This window comes from Hippopotamus amphibius, chromosome 9 (genome assembly GCF_030028045.1).
Source record: "Hippopotamus amphibius kiboko isolate mHipAmp2 chromosome 9, mHipAmp2.hap2, whole genome shotgun sequence".
NCBI classification, from domain to species: domain Eukaryota; kingdom Metazoa; phylum Chordata; class Mammalia; order Artiodactyla; family Hippopotamidae; genus Hippopotamus; species Hippopotamus amphibius.
The window spans coordinates 49,097,571-49,120,405 of NC_080194.1; the positions used below are offsets into that span (position 1 = coordinate 49,097,571).

The 22,835-nt window shown below is 33.7% G+C and overlaps 1 protein-coding gene across 2 annotated transcripts in view; it reads right to left on the minus strand.

The window, feature by feature from the left end:
* Positions 1 to 22,835, minus strand: part of DYNC2H1 (dynein cytoplasmic 2 heavy chain 1) — a 332,321-nt gene that overhangs the window by 298,772 nt on the left and 10,714 nt on the right. For both annotated transcript variants that reach the window (XM_057747706.1, XM_057747705.1), the window contains exons 4-18: positions 21,354 to 21,472; positions 20,179 to 20,323; positions 19,176 to 19,408; positions 16,703 to 16,837; positions 16,486 to 16,599; positions 16,255 to 16,366; positions 15,484 to 15,608; positions 14,283 to 14,458; positions 12,094 to 12,289; positions 8,644 to 8,739; positions 4,842 to 4,994; positions 4,146 to 4,244; positions 2,944 to 3,083; positions 2,633 to 2,861; positions 1,571 to 1,698 (exon numbers count right to left, since the gene is read on the minus strand). In XM_057747706.1, the coding sequence (XP_057603689.1) occupies positions 1,571 to 1,698; positions 2,633 to 2,861; positions 2,944 to 3,083; positions 4,146 to 4,244; positions 4,842 to 4,994; positions 8,644 to 8,739; positions 12,094 to 12,289; positions 14,283 to 14,458; positions 15,484 to 15,608; positions 16,255 to 16,366; positions 16,486 to 16,599; positions 16,703 to 16,837; positions 19,176 to 19,408; positions 20,179 to 20,323; positions 21,354 to 21,472 (2,200 nt within the window). The remainder of the gene's footprint in view (positions 1 to 1,570; positions 1,699 to 2,632; positions 2,862 to 2,943; positions 3,084 to 4,145; positions 4,245 to 4,841; positions 4,995 to 8,643; positions 8,740 to 12,093; positions 12,290 to 14,282; positions 14,459 to 15,483; positions 15,609 to 16,254; positions 16,367 to 16,485; positions 16,600 to 16,702; positions 16,838 to 19,175; positions 19,409 to 20,178; positions 20,324 to 21,353; positions 21,473 to 22,835) is intronic.

Below are 22,835 nucleotides of genomic sequence, written 5' to 3' on the forward strand. Positions count from 1 at the left end.
CAAACCTTCAAGTCATCTGTCTCTTCTCTATTCCTCATTCCTCACCTTCCTTCCTCTCTTAATACTAGATAATATTTCCACCTCCACATTTTGAATACCAACAACTTGATTCAGTTAATTATTACTGGTCTTCTAGATGAAGACAGAGTAACCTCTCTTCTTCCAGGATCTCTTGATTCCACCATACAACTCACCATTTCCAGATTAATATTCCTAATGTATAGCTTTGGTACTAACACACTTCTGTTTAGAAACCTTCAACAACTAATCATTCTAACACGAATAACATCCAAATTCCCTGTTTTAGAACATAAGACTCTCTCAAATCTGTACTTTACTCCTTCCAGAAATATCTCCTCTAGTCCCCAATAAAACATTAACTCTAACCAAATTCTCAATTAACCAACTTCTGTTTTCAGTATATAAATCCCTCTCCTGAGAGACTCTGCTTTAACCTCCAATTCTCATTTCTACCCATTAAAATCCTGGTTCAAATATTTCTATCTTAATGAAGCTTTCCCTGATTTTACCACAAATGGATGGGATGTCATCATCCTGTAAATCTCCACAGCCTTTAGTTCAGTTTCTAATGTGCAGTATAGACTATTCTATCTAGTACTAATAACAATAACAACCAGCATTTATTGAGAACTTACACTGTACCAATAACTTATATGCAAATTACTCATTTAAACTTCAAAACATTGTGAGATAAATAATATAGTTGTAATTAAAGCTGAGGAAATTTAAGTTCAGAGGGTCTAAATGATTGTCAAAGTAATGTAGCTACTAAGAGCCATCTAACTCCAGAGCCCACTCTCTTAACCCCTGCATGTACTTGACTTAATCATCAAACATACTTGTCTTGTTGTACTACCAGAGAGCAAGCAACTTCATCTCAGGAACTCTGTCCTCATCTTTCTACCCTAGGACAAGGTTCTGCATATTGTAAATGAACACCAAATATTTATTGAAAGAATGAACAAATGAATTAATAAAAGTGATACTATACTTTATAGGCAATATATACACAATTAAACAAGGACCTTCCTTCAGAGGGCTTATTGCATAGAATGGTTCCAGTGATACGAATTTCAGAAAGCGAGGGGGATATTCTAGGTTATGAAATGCCCCTCAGAAGGTCTCCTCCACATTTAGGGCAATACCTAGATGCAGCACTATTTTGTGTGCCTCCCAGGGCATTCTGAAAGGAGGCAGAGCAATACAAAATTGGAGTCAAATGTCCTTCAGCATGCTCTCAGTAGTAGATTCTTATTATTCTTAGACTGTGCCTGTGCACATCAAACATAGATACTCAAACCAGATCCAGAGAGAAGCCTCTTCCCTCAATCTATTCTATCCAACTAGGTTGCAGCCTGCAGAACCTTTAGAAGAGGTTCTCTTAGTCTCGGCAATTCCCTACTCAGATGATTCTCAAGCATCATAGCTGAGCTCTAGAGGAGGTAAGACAACGACTTGATTTCAGTACCACTAAGTGAAGAGTACCCATACTATCCCATGGCAAAAACTGCTATGATACATAAGTACTACTTTAACTTCTGTATTATACCTGGGAAGTCGTTCTACTTCTTTGCCTTTTATTTTCAGTGCTTTAAAATTTTTCTCCCAATCATGTACCGTAGAAAGATGCTTTTCCACTAGAGCTCCCATATCAACTTGCCCAATTACAATCCATTCCTATTTAAATGGAAAACATATTTAAAAAATAGAACAAATAAGTTAACATTTAAAAGATGGGTCCAACTATTAAAAACAATAAAAAGGGGAAAATGTGAGGTTTCAAGTAAATTTCAATTTAAGTATGTAAATATAATCATTACCACATAGCCTAAAGAATGAACAGGAAAAAAACAATATATAAAAATATTGTGATCATAAAACATTTTTAAGGAAACTGCAAAAAACTTTTATGCAGATTCTCTCCTCAAGTGTGATGCATACAAAGAGAATCACTTCTGCGAAGCCAAGAGTTACTACAGGGTACAAATCTGAAAGTATCCAGATTCAATCAGTTCTAGAAAAATAAAATGCAGAAAAACCATTGCAGTGGCAGTTAAGAAACTTTCTGAATTCTCAGTCATATTCCTCAGGATCAATAAAATGAGCAATAAATGCAATTAGGATTTCTCTATGGAGAGTTAGTATGATGCACCTAAACAAAAGTAAGAAATTAAATCATCTCAATTTCATTAACGTTGAGGGCTTCCCTCCATGGATTGCTCTCAATCCAAAGAATGAAGAAAAGGATATATTTTCCTGGAAGGAATTAAAAATGACACAACAGAATCACGTCAAATTCCAAGTTGACCCAGCATTCAAAATAAGAAGAGAAAAAAAAGAAAAGAAAAGAAAGGAAAGGAAAAGAAAAGAAAAGGAAGAAAAACTAGTTTCTCAATCTTCAAATAGTCAAAGAGAAAAAAAATTTAGGGTAACTTTTTTCTCATCTATAGCATAAATCTAGATTGTATAAGAATCCTCAACTTTGGCTCTCTGCTTTGCATATTTTTACTTTATGTCACACAAGATAAACTGTTGATTTGTACATTTAATACTAATTCAATCAATCAGATGAATATTACAACAGAAGGACAGAAAATTACATGTTCCATACCTTATGTTGATGTAAAACAGCTGACAATCTCCTAAACAGATCTTCTGCTTTGCTGAAAATAGTCAGAAATCCACTTGCATTTCTATCAATCATAATAGAAAAAATAGATTCATCTCCTGCCTCACCAACTCCCTTAAACTGATTAGGAATGCCGATGAATCTCTTCATTTCTCTATAATATTTAGCCCGAATTTCTTCAAAAGGAGGCCTGAATTGTAACCGTCCTTGTCTGAAAGCAAATAAATAACCTTAAAATATAAATTATTGGAAAATTATAGATTGAAAATTAAATTGGGTTTTAAAAATCTTACTTGTATATTAAATCAATATTTATTTCTGGCAGATTCTCATTAAGTGCTTCTAAGCCCATCTGATACTGATGTTCCAGAGCTTTGTACAGTTGATGATTCCAGTGCTGTTTCCACGCATGCATGTCACTTGCTTGGAATCCCTAATATGTTATATTCACATTTTTTATTTAATAATTAGGTGGTAGAATAGGTTTTCATTTAATGTTTTCATATCACATTTGATAAAATTATAAGCAAAAAAAAATCTTCATCTTAAATATCTTAAAATATGTAACTACTTAAGTGCTACTTGTATATATATAAGTCAAATATGAAAACCTCTAATCTTCATGCTTATGCATTATACACAAAAAGGTCAGTAAAATTTTAAAAATCAAGTTAACAGTAAATGCATTTTATGAATGGACTTTATTTTATGATCCTACAGAAACAACAACAACAGCAGGAACAATATTTTGTAAATTTCTCAGTCCTTTTTCAAAAATTCCCATCAAGTATAACCCTTCTATTCCCTTCCCACACCCTAAATAATCCATTGCACATTTAAAAACATGATGAATTTAAAACATGAGAACGCTCAGAAGAGTGTACATACTTTTCTGCTTCCACATAACCATAAACATATAAATTCTAATACTTTAATTTTTTTGTCTTAAAATTCTAAGAACTGAAAAATATATGTAAATGTTTAAGATACCTACCTCATATTCCACTAAGATCCCATTACCAGTCTACTAGGTAGACTCTGTGCTAACTACTTTTATACAGATCATCTCATATCAAAATGTATGTGGAGCTGACATTTTACTCAAAAAAAAAAAAAAAAAAGGAAAAAATTCTGAAACAGTTATTTCAATCATCAGGCTTCTGCCTAAACTTAACTTTGTCACAACAGATGTAATAATCAGCCAGAAGAAAACTGACAAATGATAGATAGTTAAGCACCAAGTCAGAAAAAGCTATTTACAAAGTCTAATTGAGGGATTTGGCATTCCATAAAACGAACAGAAACTTATGTTTTTAAACGTAAATGCATTGCTAATTCATGGTCTTTATATATAATTTAGTCAAATTCTGAGTTTATGAGGAATTCATTAGTAAAGATTTACAGATAACCTTTATGAACTTTTCGTCAATTCATATATTCACATTCGGCAAAGGTCATATTTCAAAGTGTAGACACAAAGTAAAATACATTTTACCTGCGCTTCTACACTTGCTAAGCCAGTTCTTAATTCTTGTAATCCATCTTTCCACCGCTGCTGCTGCCGAAGCAAATCAATGTTCATAAGAACTACCACCTGTTAAAAATTAGAACATAATTTCAGCAGAAAAACTTGACAGGCACCTCCTTACCCAAGTGATCAAGGTTAACTCAACCTATAATATGACATATCAATACCTGATCAATGTACTGGCAAAGGCAAAATATCATTTCTGTGGTATTCCTATCAAAACTGTATAATCTCAATCTAAAATGAGAAAGCATCAAATAAAACCAAACCAAGAGACATTACAAAACAACTGACCAGTAGTCGTCAAGAGTATCAAGGTCATGAAAAACAAGGTAAGACTAAGGAGCAAGAGACCACAGAGACTCAACATTTAAATACAAGGTGGGATCCTGGATTGGACCCTCGAAAAGAAAAAGGACATCAGTGGAAAGAGTTGTAAAATTCAAAAAATTAAAATTTATTTCCTAGTTTTGATAAATGTACTACTGTTACATAACTTGTTGACAATAGGGGAAGCTGAGTGAAGGGCAAGTGTGAACTCTTTATACTATTTTTGCAACTTTAAGTCTCAAATTATTTCCAAATAGGAAGTTATTTAAAATTATATCCTAATTACTTTTTAAATAATACTATTCACAGCTTATTAAATTTTTATAAATATACCTTTTCACAAAATGTAGTGTGCCATTTTCTCAGTTTTCTATTTTCAGTGGCAAGTCGTTCGGCAGCATTTTGGAGTTTTTGGATGTAGCCTTCTAATTCTTTAGGATTATCCCAAGTAATCTGTGACTTTCCCCCACTTCCTGCTTTTGAATTCTAAGGTACAACAAACGACATTTAGTATTTAAACACATTTCTTTTTTTGAAAAGATTCAGTATTCTACGTCATTAGTCTAATTATCCCTAACACTGACCTGCAATAAAAGAGCACACAATAGCTTTTCCATTTTATAAATAATAAAGCATTCTGGCCAGGACTGAGTAGCCCCATTCCTTCCAAGTTCTCCCTCTTACAACTAAAAAACCCTGGACACAACACAATGAACAAGCATAGGAAGACTAAAAGATAGAAATAGGAGGTGGACAGCCTAGAAACCTTGGGAATTGAGGAATGAAACACCTGGGTTTACTTGGTGCCTCCCATATATCCCGGACAGGATGCTGGAGAAGCCTCCAACCTGGAAACACCCCCAGAGACAGACAAAAAAAGCTCCAGAAGAAGCCTGCTCTAGCCACAGGACCAGTAAACAGTGGCCTAATGACAGAAAACCTCTTTAGCAATACCCACCCTACTCCAACCCAACACCAATAGAAACCCACACTCTTCTGCAGTTTCACTGGGACCAGCAAGAGAGCTGATCTTCCATCCCCTGCTTATGTCAGTGGGGCTTACCAGGGAGCCAAGCCTCTGCCCCCATAACGCTGCAACAGAGCAGTATGAGTCAGCCCTCCACATCCTCCCAACCATGTCAACTGAGCTTAGCAGGGAACTAGGCTTACACTCTGCTTGGAGGCAACAAGACACTTCCAGTTGGTGTCTCACTTTCATGGGAAGGTGTCAGCAGGGCAAAAGGGGGCACTAAACTTTAACTCTACTCATCTAAAAAGCAGTGTAAGTCAGTGTTCCACTTTTGTCAGGATGGTATCTGCAGAGCCCAGCAGAAATTTTAATATATACACTCACCCTGTCCTCAAGCTATACCTCATTGTTTCAGAGAGAAACAATGTGTCACTTAGAAAGGAATGAAAATTCGAATGGCAGTGGATTTCTCAGCTGAAACCATGAGGGCCAGGAGGAAGTGGAACAACATTTTTAAAGTGCTAAAAGAAAACAACTGTTAACCATGAACTTTATATCTGGTGAAAATATCTTTCAGGAGTAAGGGAAAATAAAAACATTCTCAGACAAATGAAAACCTAGAGAATTTGTCACTAGCAAACCTATTAAAGTATGGTTAAAGGAAGTTTTCTCGATGAGGAAATGATTTTTTTTAAAGCATGGAACTTCAGAAAGGAAAAAAGAACACTGGGATGTTGAAAATGTAAATAAATAAACCATCCTTCTTCTCATGAGTTTCTTAAATCATATTTGATGACTGAAGCAAACCCCATCTGATGCAGTGTTTTATATATGTAGAAGATACTAAATACTTAAGACAAATCTATAAAAGTGCAAGGAGTAAAGAGATCTAACTACAAGTAAGGTTTCTATACGTCACTTGAACTGGTAAATGGTAAGGCATATCAAGTCTCTAGCATACAGTGACCCCCAATAAACAGCTGACGAATGAATGAAACTAAACAATTACAATAAATTCAATAGAATACCCTGTGCATCAGTTTGATTGTATTGTTATATTGCTAGAGTATAAAAATAAATAGAGTCCCTGCTCTCTAATATAGTAAGTGACCAAGGGAGTATTTAGAATTTTAATGTCTATTCTCCTCCTATCTCAGTTTTTGCCTCTACTGTGTCTCATTTAACATATGGTAAGTATAATTATTTACCTCTCACAACCCAATTTCTCAAAATAAGCCTCCTCTTTAGAAATATCAACAGATGTAATTTTGAATATATTTATTAGAGAAGAAAGGGTTCTAAACACTTTGATTTAAAACATTATTAGGTGAAAAAGGTTAAAAATAATAAAGTATTATCTCATTTTCAAAAAGTACACTTGTAAATGTGCACAGAAAAAAAAAAGGTTGAAAAGGATATATACACCAGACTGTTAAGAATGGCCATCTCTTGGTAGCACAATCATAAAACATTTTTTTTCTTTTTATCTATATTTTTGAAATTTTCCATCATAAATTCATATTGAGCTTTGGCAATAAGAAAAAAAATTTTAATAACATCTATAATATGAATTATATAACTTCTAGTAAATTTTAAGCCTGAGAGCTAATGTGCAGAAAAAAACGTTAACCTAGCAGGTCTGACTGCTAACCCTTAAAAGATCTGCTTAAAAGATTCACCCTCAGCTGGCATCTGAGAACTTGGATTTTGGAAGAATTCCCAGCACTCTAATTTTTAAGAGTAGTTCACTGTACCGAAACAATATGGTTTATGCTGAACACCTGACTGTCTTCTGGGAATCTGGAATTTTGGTACATATTAAGGCAGAAGATACCTCCATGACCAGTCGCCAATAAAAGCTTGGGCAATGAGTCATTAATGATCTTTCCTATTAAGGCAATATTTCACATGTGCTACTTCTTGCTGGAGGAATTAAGCATGGCATGGGTGATTCCACTGGGAAAGGACTCTTGAAAGCTTGCACCTGATTTCCCCAGGACCTCACCCCATGTACCTTTCCCTTCGCTGATTTTGCTTTGCATCCTCTCACTGTAATAAATCATAAATAAATCAGCTGTGAGTACAATTATACCCTGAGTCCTATGAGTCCTCCTAGCAAATCACAGAACCTAGGAGTGGTCTTGAGAACCATGATACAACTAGCTATCCACTTTAAATAAAAGAAGAATTAAAGGGTATATTCCTCTTCTACATACCTTTTAAAATATCTCATGTCTGTGAAGACTAAAAATGTTTATTTCAAAAAGTAAGCAGTCACATACTAACAGTTTAAAAACTAGTGTGGGTTTTCCTAATTTCATATGTGTGGCTATTTCAATAAGCATAGATAAAGAGCAAATAAAACAAATTATAAAATCAGGAGATGATGGAAAAGCACTAAAGTCTTGTGTATAAGGATCTCACACTTCAGTGAATAAGTAAATGTAACAGCATACAAGTTTGTGTACAGTAAGTCCCCTACATACAAACGAGTTCCACTCCAAGAGCACATTCGTAAGTCCAATTTGTTCATAAATCTAATGGTTAGCCCAGGTACCCAACTAACACAATCGGGTTTATAGGACTGTACTATAATAGGTTTATAATACTTTCACACAAATAATACAAAAAAAACAAACACACAAAAAATAAAGAAAACATTTTTAATCTTACATTACAGTACCTTGAAAAGTACAGTAGTACAGTACAACAGCTGGCATACAGAGGCTGGCACTGAGTGAACAAGCAAGAAGAGTTACTGACTAGAAGAGGGAGAGGAGGTGGGAGATGGCAGAGCTAAAGGACTGTCAGCAATCGGAGACAGAGGAATTTCACTCACGCCTGATGTATGGAACACATGTTCGCATCTTTGAAAGTTTGCAACTTGAAGGTTCGTATGTAGGGAACTTACTGTATTATATATAAATTTATATATATATATAAATTCAATTGATCAAAATCAGCACCAAAATATGTGAAACATTATAACTTTAAATTTACAGCTGTAAAAAATGTTACTTGTTAAGACTGAAGGAAGTCATTGGGGAGCAAAATAAAGCCTTAAATCAATGGCTATGTTAAGCTGAAGGGTATACTAAAAAACTAAGAAATAAGAAACACTTCCCATGTAACATCTAATTATAATAACATAAAAAGCCCATTTACCTTAATTATCTGTTCAAATGCTAAGGCAGATTGTAACATCATTGGTCTCTGACTTTGAATCATTTGTTGATCGATAGAATTATAAAAATGTGCCACCTACAAAGTAAAATCCCAATTAGCAATAATTAATAATAAATAGCACACAATTTTAAATTTTTCTTCATTTTTAATTATTTGAATGGAAATAGTAACTCTTCTCAATTATAAAATTTAGCAAAAAATGAGTTTTTCATCTCCAATAGAGCATTTATTTACATACAAAAGCCACAAGTATAAGTATGTGCTGAGTTCCTATAATTTGCCAAGTCATGTTCTGGTGGCTGATTAAACAAAGACCATAAAACCTAGTTCCTGAAATCAAGAGGTTCACAGTCTCACAGGGAACACAGAGGAAACCAGCAAAGCATGTTAAAGTGCTAAAAAACTGAACTCTTTATTCCTGCAACTCTAGAAACCTGTTCCTTCCTTTGTCAGTATATAACACAATGATTTATCCATTCCTAAGTCCAAAAAAATCTTTGCGTTGTCCTTAACTCTTCTCCCACATTCCACACCAGTAGAAAGTCCATTGACTATACCTTCAAAACACATATTGAATTCAACCACTTCACCCAGCTCCATCAATCCCACCCCAATTCAAGCATCCTCATCTCCTGGCAAGACCAGTGCAACAGTATCCTATCTGGTCTCTCTGTTTCGAATTGTGGCCCTATGGTCTATTCAAAGCATTCAAAGTAACCAGAACAGTACTTTTTTAAACATATATCATATCATATCCTAAGCCTACTCAAAACTTTCAAATGTCTCCCCAAAATATTTGAGAGTAAAATGCAAAATCCTAAAATTTTTACCTAAAACTTTCCAATGGTTTCCCAACACACTTAAGAATGAAATCCAAATCTAAAATCCTTACCTTGGCACATTATACACAAACTGGCCTTTAGCCCTGCACAAACTCCTCCCTAATTGCACTGTAGCCAAACTGGCCTCCTTGCTGTTTCCCTAAGAAACTCTACATGTCATTCATTCCCTCTGCCTGCAACAATCTTCCTCCATATATCTGCATGGTTCTTTCACTCATTTTATGCCATGTCTCTTCTCAAATATTACCTTTTCATTAAAGCCTCCCCTGACCATTCTGTATAAAATAATTTATCACAGTCCTATTACTATGTTTTCTTTTTCTTCAAATATGTGCTTATCACTACCTAACATTGTATTATTCATTCGTTTGCTATCTCCCATAAGTGTCACTCAGTAAATGTTTGTTGAATTAATCAATGAATCAAAAAAGAGATACCTACAAGGTATCGTGGTAGACAAAAGAGGACACTGCCAACTCTGTTAGGGAAAAAGGAGAGGTTTGGGCAAGAAGATCAAGTGGACACCGTGGAGTAAGTTTAATTAAGGACTTGAAGGAGACTGTCTTAATTTTTGTATCCCCAGCATGTCAGAAACTCTTGGCACAGAGTAGATGCTTAAAAAATATTTCTTAACTAATTTTATAGCAAGTCACTTTTTGCCTCTAGTATGCATAAAAATATACTTTATTTGGTGGGGAATACCCACTCTGCTTGTTCTGTACCATAATAGTAGCCCCAGAAAAAGCCCAGTTAGGAAAACTAGAAGCAAAATAATGCATAAACTTACAGCAATCTGGCCATATTGTTTTCTATCCAACATCCTCCTTTACACTCCCCACTCTAGCTAAATGTGTACTCATAAGTAAAGGCATACACAATAGATTCTCTCAGTTGTCCTTCCAGGGGTAAATACAAATACTATACAACCATTCATTCATCTTTTAAGATTTTATTTTGTTAGACTAAATAAGATAGAGAAGTCAGCAAGCCTCTCTATCTGAAATGATCACTCTACCTTGTGATCTTGAGAAAACATATGTATACTCTTTCAAACACATCAAACATCATTCCTCTGCAAAGATACTATCTGATACTATCTCTGCCCTACCCAGGAAAATAATTGAAAATTCCCACCTCTATGCTTTCACAGGACCTTCTGAACATCTATCTATAATACAGTACTCATTAAACATTCTATCTACTTGTTCACATATCTGTCATCACTATATAAATTGTAATTGAATAAATATGGGCTTTGAAGTCAGGGAGATTTGGTATCAAATCCCAACTTCATTACTTCCTAGCTTTGTAGCACTGGGAAAACTATGTCACAAATCTGATCCCCAATTAGATCAGTGAAAAATGGGAGGGAGCGAGTCACTGGTAATTGAAATAACATAAATACAATATCTACCAGAAGGCCTGACAGTTAATGAGAATTCAATGGTTAGGTTGCTTTCTCCCACTAGACCAGTGGTTCTCAACCACAGCTGATTTGCACCGAAGAGGACATTTGGCAATGTCTAGAGATTTTTTTGATTGTCAGGACTAGGTAGATGTTACTGGCCAGGGATGATGCTAAATATCCAAGAATACACAGGACATCTCCCACAAGAAAGAAGTGGTCCAAAATGTCAAAAGTACCAAGGCTGAGAAACTCTATACCAGAGTATGATAATAAAACATTCATTTTTACATCCTCACTACACTGTGCCTGGTATAAGTGCTCAATGAATCTTTGTTGGATGAAAGAATAAATGAGAAACCAAACGCACGCAAGATACTGTTCCTGCCCTCTAAGATCTATTAATCAAATGAGAGAAAAAATACAAAACTCCAATACTACATAAAAGTGTCCTAGAAGTGATTTGCACACTGCACATAAAATAAGGAACACTCAGTTAAAAGAAGACGCAACAAATAAAGTGACTTTTGAGTTGGGAATTAAAAGATAACTTGGAATTCTTCAAACAGAGGGAACAGGTATCAGTGTATAAAGACAAGTTCAGAGAAGAGCCAGGTTTCGCATTACTGAAGCACAGCGTGCACCGTGAAGGTGAAGAGTACAGGGAGTGAAGGCCACAATCAGTAATGTCAGCTAGGTCATGATTAAGAAGGGTCTTGTATCCATGCTAAGGAGAGAGACAATGAGGTAATAACAGTTGGTTTTCAACAGGTAAATGATTTGATGGTAGTGTGCTTCAAGCAGACCAAGGAAATGACCAAAAACAGAGACCAGTCCATCAGCTTGGTAATTTTCTAAGATTCTGCCCCTAGAAGGCAGACAAAGGATCCTCAATTAGACAGCCCTTTAGGATCCATGCTAGTAACATGAAAGAAAGAAAAGAAGAGAGAATAATATTGTATTTTTCCAAATTCTTTCAGAATGAAAATCAGTAATAAAATTCCCAGATAGGGGATTACAAGCAAGTTTTGTAATGCAGTCATTTAGCAAACTGTAACTTCACAAGACTTAATGGTGCTATTCTATTAGCCTAACAAAATCAAAAGTGGAAAACAAAACCCTTAAAATACCCTAATGTAATGAACTCAGAAGAGCCATCTTTTCAAAAATATCTTTTCATACTTGTTTCAGAATAACTGCTTGCTTGCAGAATTTCTGTGCAATGTTTGCAACTTGCTGTATTTTGGCAGGAATAACAAAGCCAAGTGCAGAAAGCTGACGAACTTCTCTCAGGAGAATCACCAACCGATCTGAATAATGCACTTTTAATGATCCATCATTAGGATCCAACTCCATAATTCGACTGCTAGCCTCAACACTACAAAACAAGATAAATAACTTTTTAAATGTCATGTTCTCATTCTTTTGACTGATGAAAAACATAATAGATTTTATGTTTCTATAAACATGAAATTAACTCGAAGTAAAAAAAAGTTTTTAATTACAGTTTTCAAGTTTTATTTTCACATAGTTTTTCACAATTTAGATCTTGATAGCAAACTGCAATATCCAAAATATATCATCATATCAATATTTCAATCACACAGCTTTTGAGTCAGAAAAATCAATCTCTTAACCTTCAGCTAAGACTCAAAATAGACATCAAATCCATCATAAAGAGAAAAGATTTTCATTCATTTTCTAAAAGGTATCTTAGATTTTTAATCAGCCTACTTGGTTCTTTAATACTTTCATTAAAGGATCAATAAAAAAGAACATCAAAATACTAGGAGTAGAGATACTCAAATGTTTCATTCCTCTACTCTTTGTTTCACTATGTAAGGACTGTCTTTTCTTTGTGTTTCTTCTAAAAGTCACAATAGCAGATTTTACATTGGGGAACTCAAGTCTCCAAGGATTGTGAAAATGCTGAGCTAAATTAAAGTATTATATTTTCAAGACCCTTCTTTTCAGGATCAGGTTTATATAATGCTCTTTCTTTCAAAGCACTTTCACAATTAGGAGAACTTGCAGGTCTGAGAAAATAAGTTACTAAAAGGCAAAGAACAAATCTATTCAATCTACTTAACACATAAAAGAAAGCATAACAGAAAGCAGATACTTTAAAATGGCCTAAAATAATAATTTAGCCCGAATTGTCCTATAAGAACATAAAGCCTGTCAGAAAATTGTAACAGTGACACTTTTTGCCTTTATTTGAAACTAATATTCAAAATTAGTTTCTACATACCAGTATATCCTGAAATATGTTCCAAAACACACTTGATTCTATGCAACAATGACGAGTTTTACCCAAAAAAAAGTGACAGTTGGGAGTTACATCACCAAATGAGAAAAAAATATGCTGAACAAAGTTAAACGGGCTTTTCTGGTCCTTTTAGTGCACTATCTTACACAGTAGATCTCCACCAGTGCTGTAGTGATAAACATGAAAATTCTCCAAAATTAAATGACTAAAGAACTCTTCACTTTTTTTCAGGGAGAGGGGGTGGATCATCTCTCATAGTTTAGGTTCAGGGTAGCAAAGGAAAGAATTAAATGGCATAAAGTTATAATCATTATGTCTTAGCACCTTCGGTTCTTTCATTCTTTTTCCAAAACCAAAATGCAAGATAAAAGAAAAAAATTATTCGTTCAGTTTAGGAAGCCCACCACTTTTGGCCTAATTATTCATTGCAGCAGTATAGGGAAAACAAACAGAATTTCATACTATGGCCAAAGTGACTTTTAAAAAGTAACAAGTTTCTGAAAACTAAAACATGGCAAGTTTCTAAAAATACAGAAAATAAAGTGCTGGGTAAATTCAACCTGAACAAAGAAAGAAACAATGGTTTTTCTAGGCCATCCATTTTAAATACACACTACAATAATTAGGTTAACCAATTAAATTACATTCAATATAGATTAATAAATATTTACCAAATCCTTATTATGTTGGACAACATGAAGAAATATTCTTCATCTTAAGGAGCTTAAAAATAAAAAATTTTAGTTTACAACGTATTATATATATGGGGGGGTATATAATATTAACGTAAAAAGGTAGGAAAACATATGTATACCAGTAACAAAAAACCATGGCAGCATGAAAGCCAAATTTCAAAATAAGTATCCGCAGTGCTGGGGAATAGATATAAGAAGCAAAAGGAAGGGAGTTAAAGCTTTCCAACTTAATGACTTAAAAGTTGATCATCAAAAACTAACCGAAAAAAACACAAAAAAACAAATTTTAAAAGCAGCAGGTTTGGAGAAATGAAAGAGGAGTAAAGATGATTAATTCCATCTTGTCATTTGGATTAATAACATAAGAAAAAGATCCTTGTGTATATTTCACTGTTTAATACACTTACCACAAACCAGATTTGGAATCAGACAAACCAGATTGAATATCCCTGGACCAATCATCAAATTGTTCTTGTTCGTATAGTTTAAACTGGTCTAAGAGATCTTCAGCACTTCGATGGAAAGATCGAAATCCTGACAAGTCAGATAAAAGAGCCTCTGCAATCTTGATAGTATCATCCACCTTAAAAAGCCAAATTACAAGAATATTTATTATTTAAATTCTAAAAAAAACAGCATAAAAGCAGCTCTCTTCTCTGGTCTGTGATTCAGAAATTATTTTTCCATTCATCTGTAAACAGTAAAATAGAAGATTCACCAGTGGATTTAAGAATATCAACCCCTACTTTGCTTCTGAATTATACCAATCAGAATAGCAGTATACAGAGGACAACACATACAAGGCATAATAAGAAGGGTATGATAAGGGAAATTCAGGTGAAACTCCAAGAATTCAGCAATACTCCTAAATACGTTATGCAATAATTTGAGCTCTTTATTAACTGCTCTGGTTAAAAGCTCAAGCAACAATCAGGCCAATTTGGATGCCAATTGAAGAGAAATGCCTTTTCTTCACAACTATACAAAGAACACTGTAGCATCTTAGAAAGCTGACTGACAAAATTAGGCAGAATATTACAGGAAAAGACATCAAAATATAAACTTGAATAAGTAGAACTCCCGAATATGCTAGCCTTTATAATACTCTATATTTGCTTGCTCTTAATCATATATTACAACCAATTAATATCTATTATATGAGTCGAATGCAAGATAGTGTACCAATACTAATTAGTAAGTACATAAGATTCTTAGATCAACCTTGTTAATATTAAAATAATAGTCCTTTAATTCTATAAATTGCTGCCACTGCCTTAGGCAATACCAAAATCACTTTTCACCATTCCTTTAACTTCCTTTCAAGCTAGGATAATTTACCTACATAAACATACTTACAGATAGACTTTGCACCCACCAAGATTCTATAAAGATACACTTCAAAGAATTAAAAAATTCTTTGAAAATTATACACTTTTCATATTTTTCACTTTTTCAGAATTCCACACTTTCACATGAAAATTAATGAAAACGCAAAGGAAAACAGAATGTTTTCTTACTTAATGCTTTCACTACAGTTCTAGAGTGCCTTCATCATTAATTTAGCACATTTTACAATTCATATTCTTCAACTTTTATTAAAACTAATACCTTCAGTTCCAACTGACGAACCCAAACTATATTATTGACAACTTCTGAAAGGTTTTTGCCAGAAAGTGGTCCAGATGCGTCACCAGGAATTCCACGGCATCGGTTTTCAAAATCTGATCGAAAATCTATAAAATTTAAATCAAATAAATGATTACACACATTCAGCAAAGATTTCCTAAATGTCTTCCATGTACCAAACACTAAGTCAAATATTGTAAATAGAAAAATAGTAACAGTTAGTCCCTTACCATCAGGGACCTTGCCACGTATCAAGTGAGAGAAAGAAAATAACCAGTTAATTCAAAAAAATCCATTAATGGACTTCTCTGGTGATGCAGTGGTTAAGAATGTGCCTGCGAATGCGGTCTGGAACACAGGTTCGATCCCTGGTCTGGGAAGATCCCACATGCTGCAGAGCAACTAAGCCTGTGCACCACAACTACTGAGCCCACGCACCACAACTGCTGAAGCCCATGTGCCTAGAGCCTGTACTCCACAACAAGAGAAGCCACCACAACGAGAAGCCCACACACCGCAATGAACAGTATCCCCGCTCTCCACAACTAGAGAAAGCCCGTGCACAGCAGCAAAGACCCAACACAACCAGAAGAAAAAAAAAATCTATCATTTATTGCAGGAATAGTAAATTACTCTTCAACATACAGATGTCATAAAATATAATGTCAATCCTAAATAGTATGCAGCAAAGGAAAAAGTAATCTACAAAAATATTTTTTCAAGCAAACACTATAATCTCTGATAAACTTTTACCTTTAACTGAGTCCATAAGTCTTGCCAATAAAGTTTCTCTTTCTAGCATCAGTTCTTTGCTTATGGTTGGACGTTTCACCAACTCTTTATATTTCAGAAATGCTTGAAGGAGCTAATACAAAACAAATTAAGTATACGTTCATCCCAAGTGAATCGGCTAGGTTAAAAACATGAGTATCTCCTCAAATAGCTTAAGGGAAATATTAAAAGTTAAATATTTCAACATTTTACCTGCTGTGGACTATCCTGGATTTCTGAAATATAATTTTTTAATTTTCCTGCTATTTTTTGTTCCGCAGGTGCAATAATTTTTTCATATTGAGACACTGCAGCTTTCCATAAAGGCTAGACAAATTAACAATATTGTTAGACTTTAATGTTTTTAAAATCTGCCTTTAAAAAGAACAACACTAACAGGAAGTTACATAGACAAACATATATATTCAACCTCAGTATACGGATTATATTGCACAGGATTCAGGCCAGTAAAAGGTTCAAATACTCGAGCCAGGTACATGATTTTCTCATCGCTGGCAGGTGAAAAATAGAGAAGTTTCTCATGAATTGTTCTAACAGCCAGGACCTAAAACATAAAATATTAAAACAAAAAATTTATTTAAATCATTAAATCAGCACAGTCTAAAATCTAAAGATACTGAGCAAGAATTTCTTTAACCTATGTTCTCTGAAAAGAACAATAAATCTTGATAATTACCACGCATCAATAATCAGTGATGCTCAAAGACATACTGTAAAATCACACTACTATCAATCAGTGTGCTCAAATCTAGTTAAGGTATATAAAATCTAAATATTTTTACACTATATTTAAAGCTCATTTAAGTAAAGTTTTAGTGTCTCTCCTCCTTACTACAGTAAAAACTTCTGATTTTCATTATTCTGCATTAAATTGCACTTCTAATAATGAAACAATATGTTAACAACTCCATTATGTATAATTTACAAACAGATGGAAAACAATTTATTTCATTTTGTATTTAAAATTTCTACCAACCATCAAAAGGTAACCAAAAAGGCTAAGTAAAAATGCTATAATCTTCCATTCGAGTTGAAAATATCAGTACAAACTCATGATTTATATTTCTTCATAAAAATAAAAATACCAATTTAACAATGCTGTCTACTGAGAAAGTCTAAAAGCATTGATAATTAAGTAATATTTACCACTTCCTCAACCAGACTGTTGTTGCCAAATACCATTTTCCACTAATAACAACCAGGATCTTTGGAGAAATAACTAATTCCAGGTATGAAACAGAAAATGTAGAAGATGAACTGGTACATTTTGAGGAATGTAAGGAAGTTATCAAAGAAATACTGGATTCATGTCAAAATGACACAGAGCCAACTGAAAGGGGTATTCGCTGCCCAAAGATGGGACAATTTGAGTATATTAATAACTATAATAATCACTACAATGAGTTGAAGCTCATAAAATATAAAAAATCATAGGCCCATAATGATACTATTAAAGAACATTTTATTGATTGCCTATGGAACTTACTAACTCATTGTTCATTGTTCTAAAAAAGTGATACGTAAAAAGAAAAAATAATTGTCTACACTACCATTCCTATACAAACTATATTTCAGGGTAACTAAAAAACTGATGAGGAAAAGTTCTTCCATCATCACTAATAAATGCAGAAAGAACAACAGAATTGGAAAATCATCATTTTCCAACTCCTCACAAGCAATTATTAAGAAAAAGTTGACAAAGGGCATTATAACAGGTGGATCAGGCTAATCATACATGAACCCACAGATCAAACCTAACTCATGAAAAGTGGGACAACCAGACACTACTTGCCTCCTCTCATGTACAGGAACTATACAGGACTGCCTGCGAAGCAACCTGGTTCAAGTAAACTAACATTTAGTAACTAAAAATATATCTGAGACAATCAGGAAACCTGGATATTGTTTAGATATATGATGATAGTAAGAAATTATTGTCATTTTGTTGGATGTGATATTGGTATTATGATTATGTTTTAAGGGTGAAAGTATAAGATTTCTTGGATTAGCTTTAAAAATTCTGCAGCAAAAAAACAGAAGGCAGGGGAGACAAAGATGGAACAAGAACTGAACAATGTCAGTGGCTGTTGAAACTGAGTGATGGATACACTGACATTCACTATACTATGTTACTTTTGTGTGTGTTTGAAATTTCTCATAATGAAAAGGTTAAAAACAGCAACGGAATTCCTTGTAGGTCCAGTGGTTAGGACTCAGCGCTTTCACTGCCTGGGCCTAAGCTCAGTCCCTGGTATGGGAACTAAGATCGCCCAAGCTATGCTGAGTGGCCAAAAGATAGAAAAAATAAAAAAATAAAAAATAAAACAACTACAACAAAAAATCTCCAAGAACAATGGTTCCCTTAAGCTCAAAGGAAAAAAAATCACTTTGCAATCTTCAAATATTCTCGTGTTGCCTGCCCCTTCAAGCTAAATATCTAAATTCTACACAGAAACTCATAACTTATATAAATTAAGCAACTGTTTCAAATATTTCCACTAAGTACTCCCTGAAAAGCTGTCTCTGCTTACAAAAATTTCAATAGCCAAGAGAAAGTCTGAGAGCTTCCATACATACATAGACAAGTAGGTTGATTATCTTTTTTACAATAAAGAAGAACAAAATAAAAGTTTACAACTTACAAACTGAATAGCCACACACCAAAGAAAAACAAAAGAAGTGGAAACTAGAACTTAGTACCCACTGGGTAACTAGTACTGTACGACGCAACTGCATAAATCATCTCATATTAACTCTTACTCTCCTAAAAGTTTAAATAATTTCTATCAGATGTGTAGTTCTTATTAAATATAAAATGCATTCTCAAACAAGTGAGGACCTACTTCACACTTTAAAACAAAGATCCAAATAATCAAAGATACCTCTTCAAGGCGTTTGCCAAGTTTGTCAAGTGTTTCAGGGAAATACTTTTCATTTTTCCACGGATGAGGTACATAGCGCTGCCACACCTGACCTGTTAGATGACTACAGGCAATCACCCACTGTTCACAGATTGAAATACCAGCTTTCATATTTTCCTTCACAAGATAATAAGGATCTCCCCATAGGTTCAAAGTTCCCAACTTTTTCTGAACAAATCTTCCAAATGAACCACCTAATGAAACAGAAAACAAACTTTTTAATGAACATATCTTTCTATCAAATAATTTGTAAAAATTTAATTTTTACAAAATTAAAATAATATACAAATTAGCAAGCCAAGGATCTATGTAATACCACATCCACACCTTTAGACAAGCACTGTTAATAACAAATATTTTTTAAAAACACACATGCACACACGTCTTTGTATTTTTGCATCTTTCAATACATCATGTATATCTTTGAAGTGTAAAAATATATATACATTTTTTTAAAGGCTGTAGAGTCCACAGTATGGCTACAGCATTACATAACCAGTTCTTAATTGCTATTTGTTTCTACTCTCATTTTACAAACAATGCTGTAAGAAATATCCTTCCCAATACACATTTATGTACCTGTCTAATATTTTCTTAGGATAATAGTGAGAAAGGGATATTCTGGGTCAAAAAGTATATGTATTTTTAATATCGACAGATAAGCCAATATATATTAAACTTTCCAGTTTGTTACAAAATAAAGTCTAAATTAATGCATGCATAGGGACTAAAAGTCTATGTTAATTTAGTTACAGTAGTAGTCAAAGAATTTGACACTATGATTTAAATTAACCAACCATGTACAAATATCTATTTAAATAATCCTATATGATTTGCTCTAACAGTTACTTTCAGCAACTATTATTATATTAAGGAGCATTTTATGTAAGAACTAAAAGGGAAAAACAGAAAACAAAATAAGGCAGGCTTCCAAAATTTCAAAAGTTTATTTTTTTACTAGTACCTATAACATCTAAGAGATGTAACATTCGTGACTCAGGATAATGATCATGCTCTGTTTGTCTCCACACATCATCTACAACATCCCGAGTTGTCTCCACCAAGTCGACCACTTCCAATAAGGACAGACCATCCAAGTTATAAAACTCCTAAAACCAAAATGCATTCATTTTTAAACAAAATCATATTTGTACCTAGGGTAATATAGTCAAAATGTTCTCAGCCTTTTTCAAATGCTACAACTCTAATATCTGCCACATTATTTTCTCCTCTTCTTCTATGAGATAATATATTACTTCTTTATGCAAATACCCTATAAGTTCCTTCACAAACATAAATTTCATGAAAGTCAGAGGGAAAAAATAAGAACTGCATAAACTCTATAAATTTATTTCTACCCTTGACCTAATTTCCTTCACATTTGGAATTATTTGTTCTGTTTACCCAATAGAAGTGGCCTTAACACCATATGTACACCACCCATTTCATCTCATATATATTTATTCATTCATTTCCTGGGTTGCACAATGTTACCAATAATACAAACATAGTACATGGTATATTATTCTACATTTCATCACTGCTATGAGAAAAGTTTTAAACCATTTCAAACACTTCATTCAAATGATAGTAATGAAATAATATTGGGAATGAAAAATTACTAATAAAAATTACTAATTATTATAAATAATTATTTATTTTGAAAAGAATAGGCTTTGTAAAAAAACTTAAAATGGTCACTTATTTGATCTCTCCATAGATACATCAAGGACTAATCAATCCAATATGCATGAAACTAAGACTTCTTATAGTTCAGATTCCTCCAAAATGCTAACTTGAATAAAGTGAACAATTTTTCCAAAGAACATATTACCTCCACATGGATAAACCTCTGTTAGTATTAGATTTCTGTTTTTTTCCTATCTGCCTGCAAGAAAGTAATTATATTTTTGACAAAAATATTTTCTAGAGACTAGAATTTAACTTTTTTAAAATTTTGGACTTCTAAGTTGCACTCATGTTAAATACACATCTTAAGTAAACACTGCTACATCTGAAGGATATATTTTGCCCAAAACCATCAAGTAATGACTTTAAAACAGAGATAAATCTAGTAAAAATTGAATACTAAAGTACTTCTATCAAAACCTAATATGTAACTATGTAGGAATCACATACTCTTGCAATTGTTTCAAATAATTCTTTAAAATAACCGGCTCTTTCTTTACTAATCTGTTTACTTCCACGATGAGCCTGCTGTATCCAAAACTGGAACTCATCAGTTGGTGTAAGAATACCTGAAACGTGAAAAGGAAAAATGAGAAATATCAACTGTTATCGTGGTGATCATTTTGAAATATAAAGAAATATTGAAACACTATGTTGTGCACCAGGAATAACACAGTTTTAAAGTCAATTACACTTCAAAATCTCACAAACAAAAAAACTCATAGAAAAAGAGATCAGATTGCTGGATACCAGAGGTGGGGGGTGGGGAGAGGGGGAATTGGATGAAGGTGCTCAAAAGGTACAAACTACTAGTTATAAGATAAATAAGTACTAGAGATATTAATGTACAGCATGATAAGTACAATCAACACTGTTTTATGTTATATATGAAAGTTTTTAAGAGAATAAATCCTAAGATTTCTCATTATAAGGAAAAAAATTTTTGTTTCTATCTCTTTAATTTGTATCTCTTTGACATAATGGATGTGCACTAAACTTACTGTGATAATCATTTCATGATGTATGTAAGCCAAACCATTAAACTGTGCACTTTAAACCTATACAGTGCTATATGTCAATTATCTCAATAAAACTAGAAGAAAGAAAAGAAAAGAAAAGAAAAGAAAAGAAAAGAAAAGAAAAGAAAGAAGGAAGGAAGGAAGGAAGGAAGGAAGGAAGGAAGGAAGGAAGGAAAGAAAGAAAGAAAGAAAGGAAGGAAGGAATGGGGAGCGGTGGGGAAGGGGGGAGGGGGAGGGGTGGGGAAGGGGGAGGGGGAGGGGTGGGGAAGGGGGAAGAGGGAAGGTGGAAATGGGAAGAGAAAGGGAAAGGAGGGGTCATTTGAAAATGAAAAGCCAGAAAGTCACTGGTTTCATCTGCTGATTTCTATATTCTTAAGGATGTACAGAAAATAAGTTTTACAATTTCTATGCACAAAAACAAACTATAAAAACAACCCAAAACAGTTAACAAAACAAATGTCAGGGAGATACACATCTATCAATAATTACTTTAAATTGGCTGAATGGATACAAAAACAAAACCCATATATATGCTGCCTGCTAGAGACCTGCTTCAGATCTAAAGTCACACTCAGATTGAAAGCAGATGGGAAAAGGTATTTCATGCAAATGGAAATTAAAAAGCAATACTTATGTTAGACAAAAAAAAAAAAAGGCTTTAAAAACTGTCACAAAAGATAAAGAAGGACATTACATATTGATCAAGGGATCAGTCTAAGAAGATATAACATGACATAAATATATATCCACCCAACACAGGAGCACCTAATACATAAAGCAAATATTAATAGACATAAAAGGAGAAACTAACAGTAAGAAATTCACAGTAAGGAACGTCAACATCCCACTTACATCAATGGACAGATCATCCAGAAAGAAAATCAGTAAGAAAGCAATGTCCTTAAACAACACA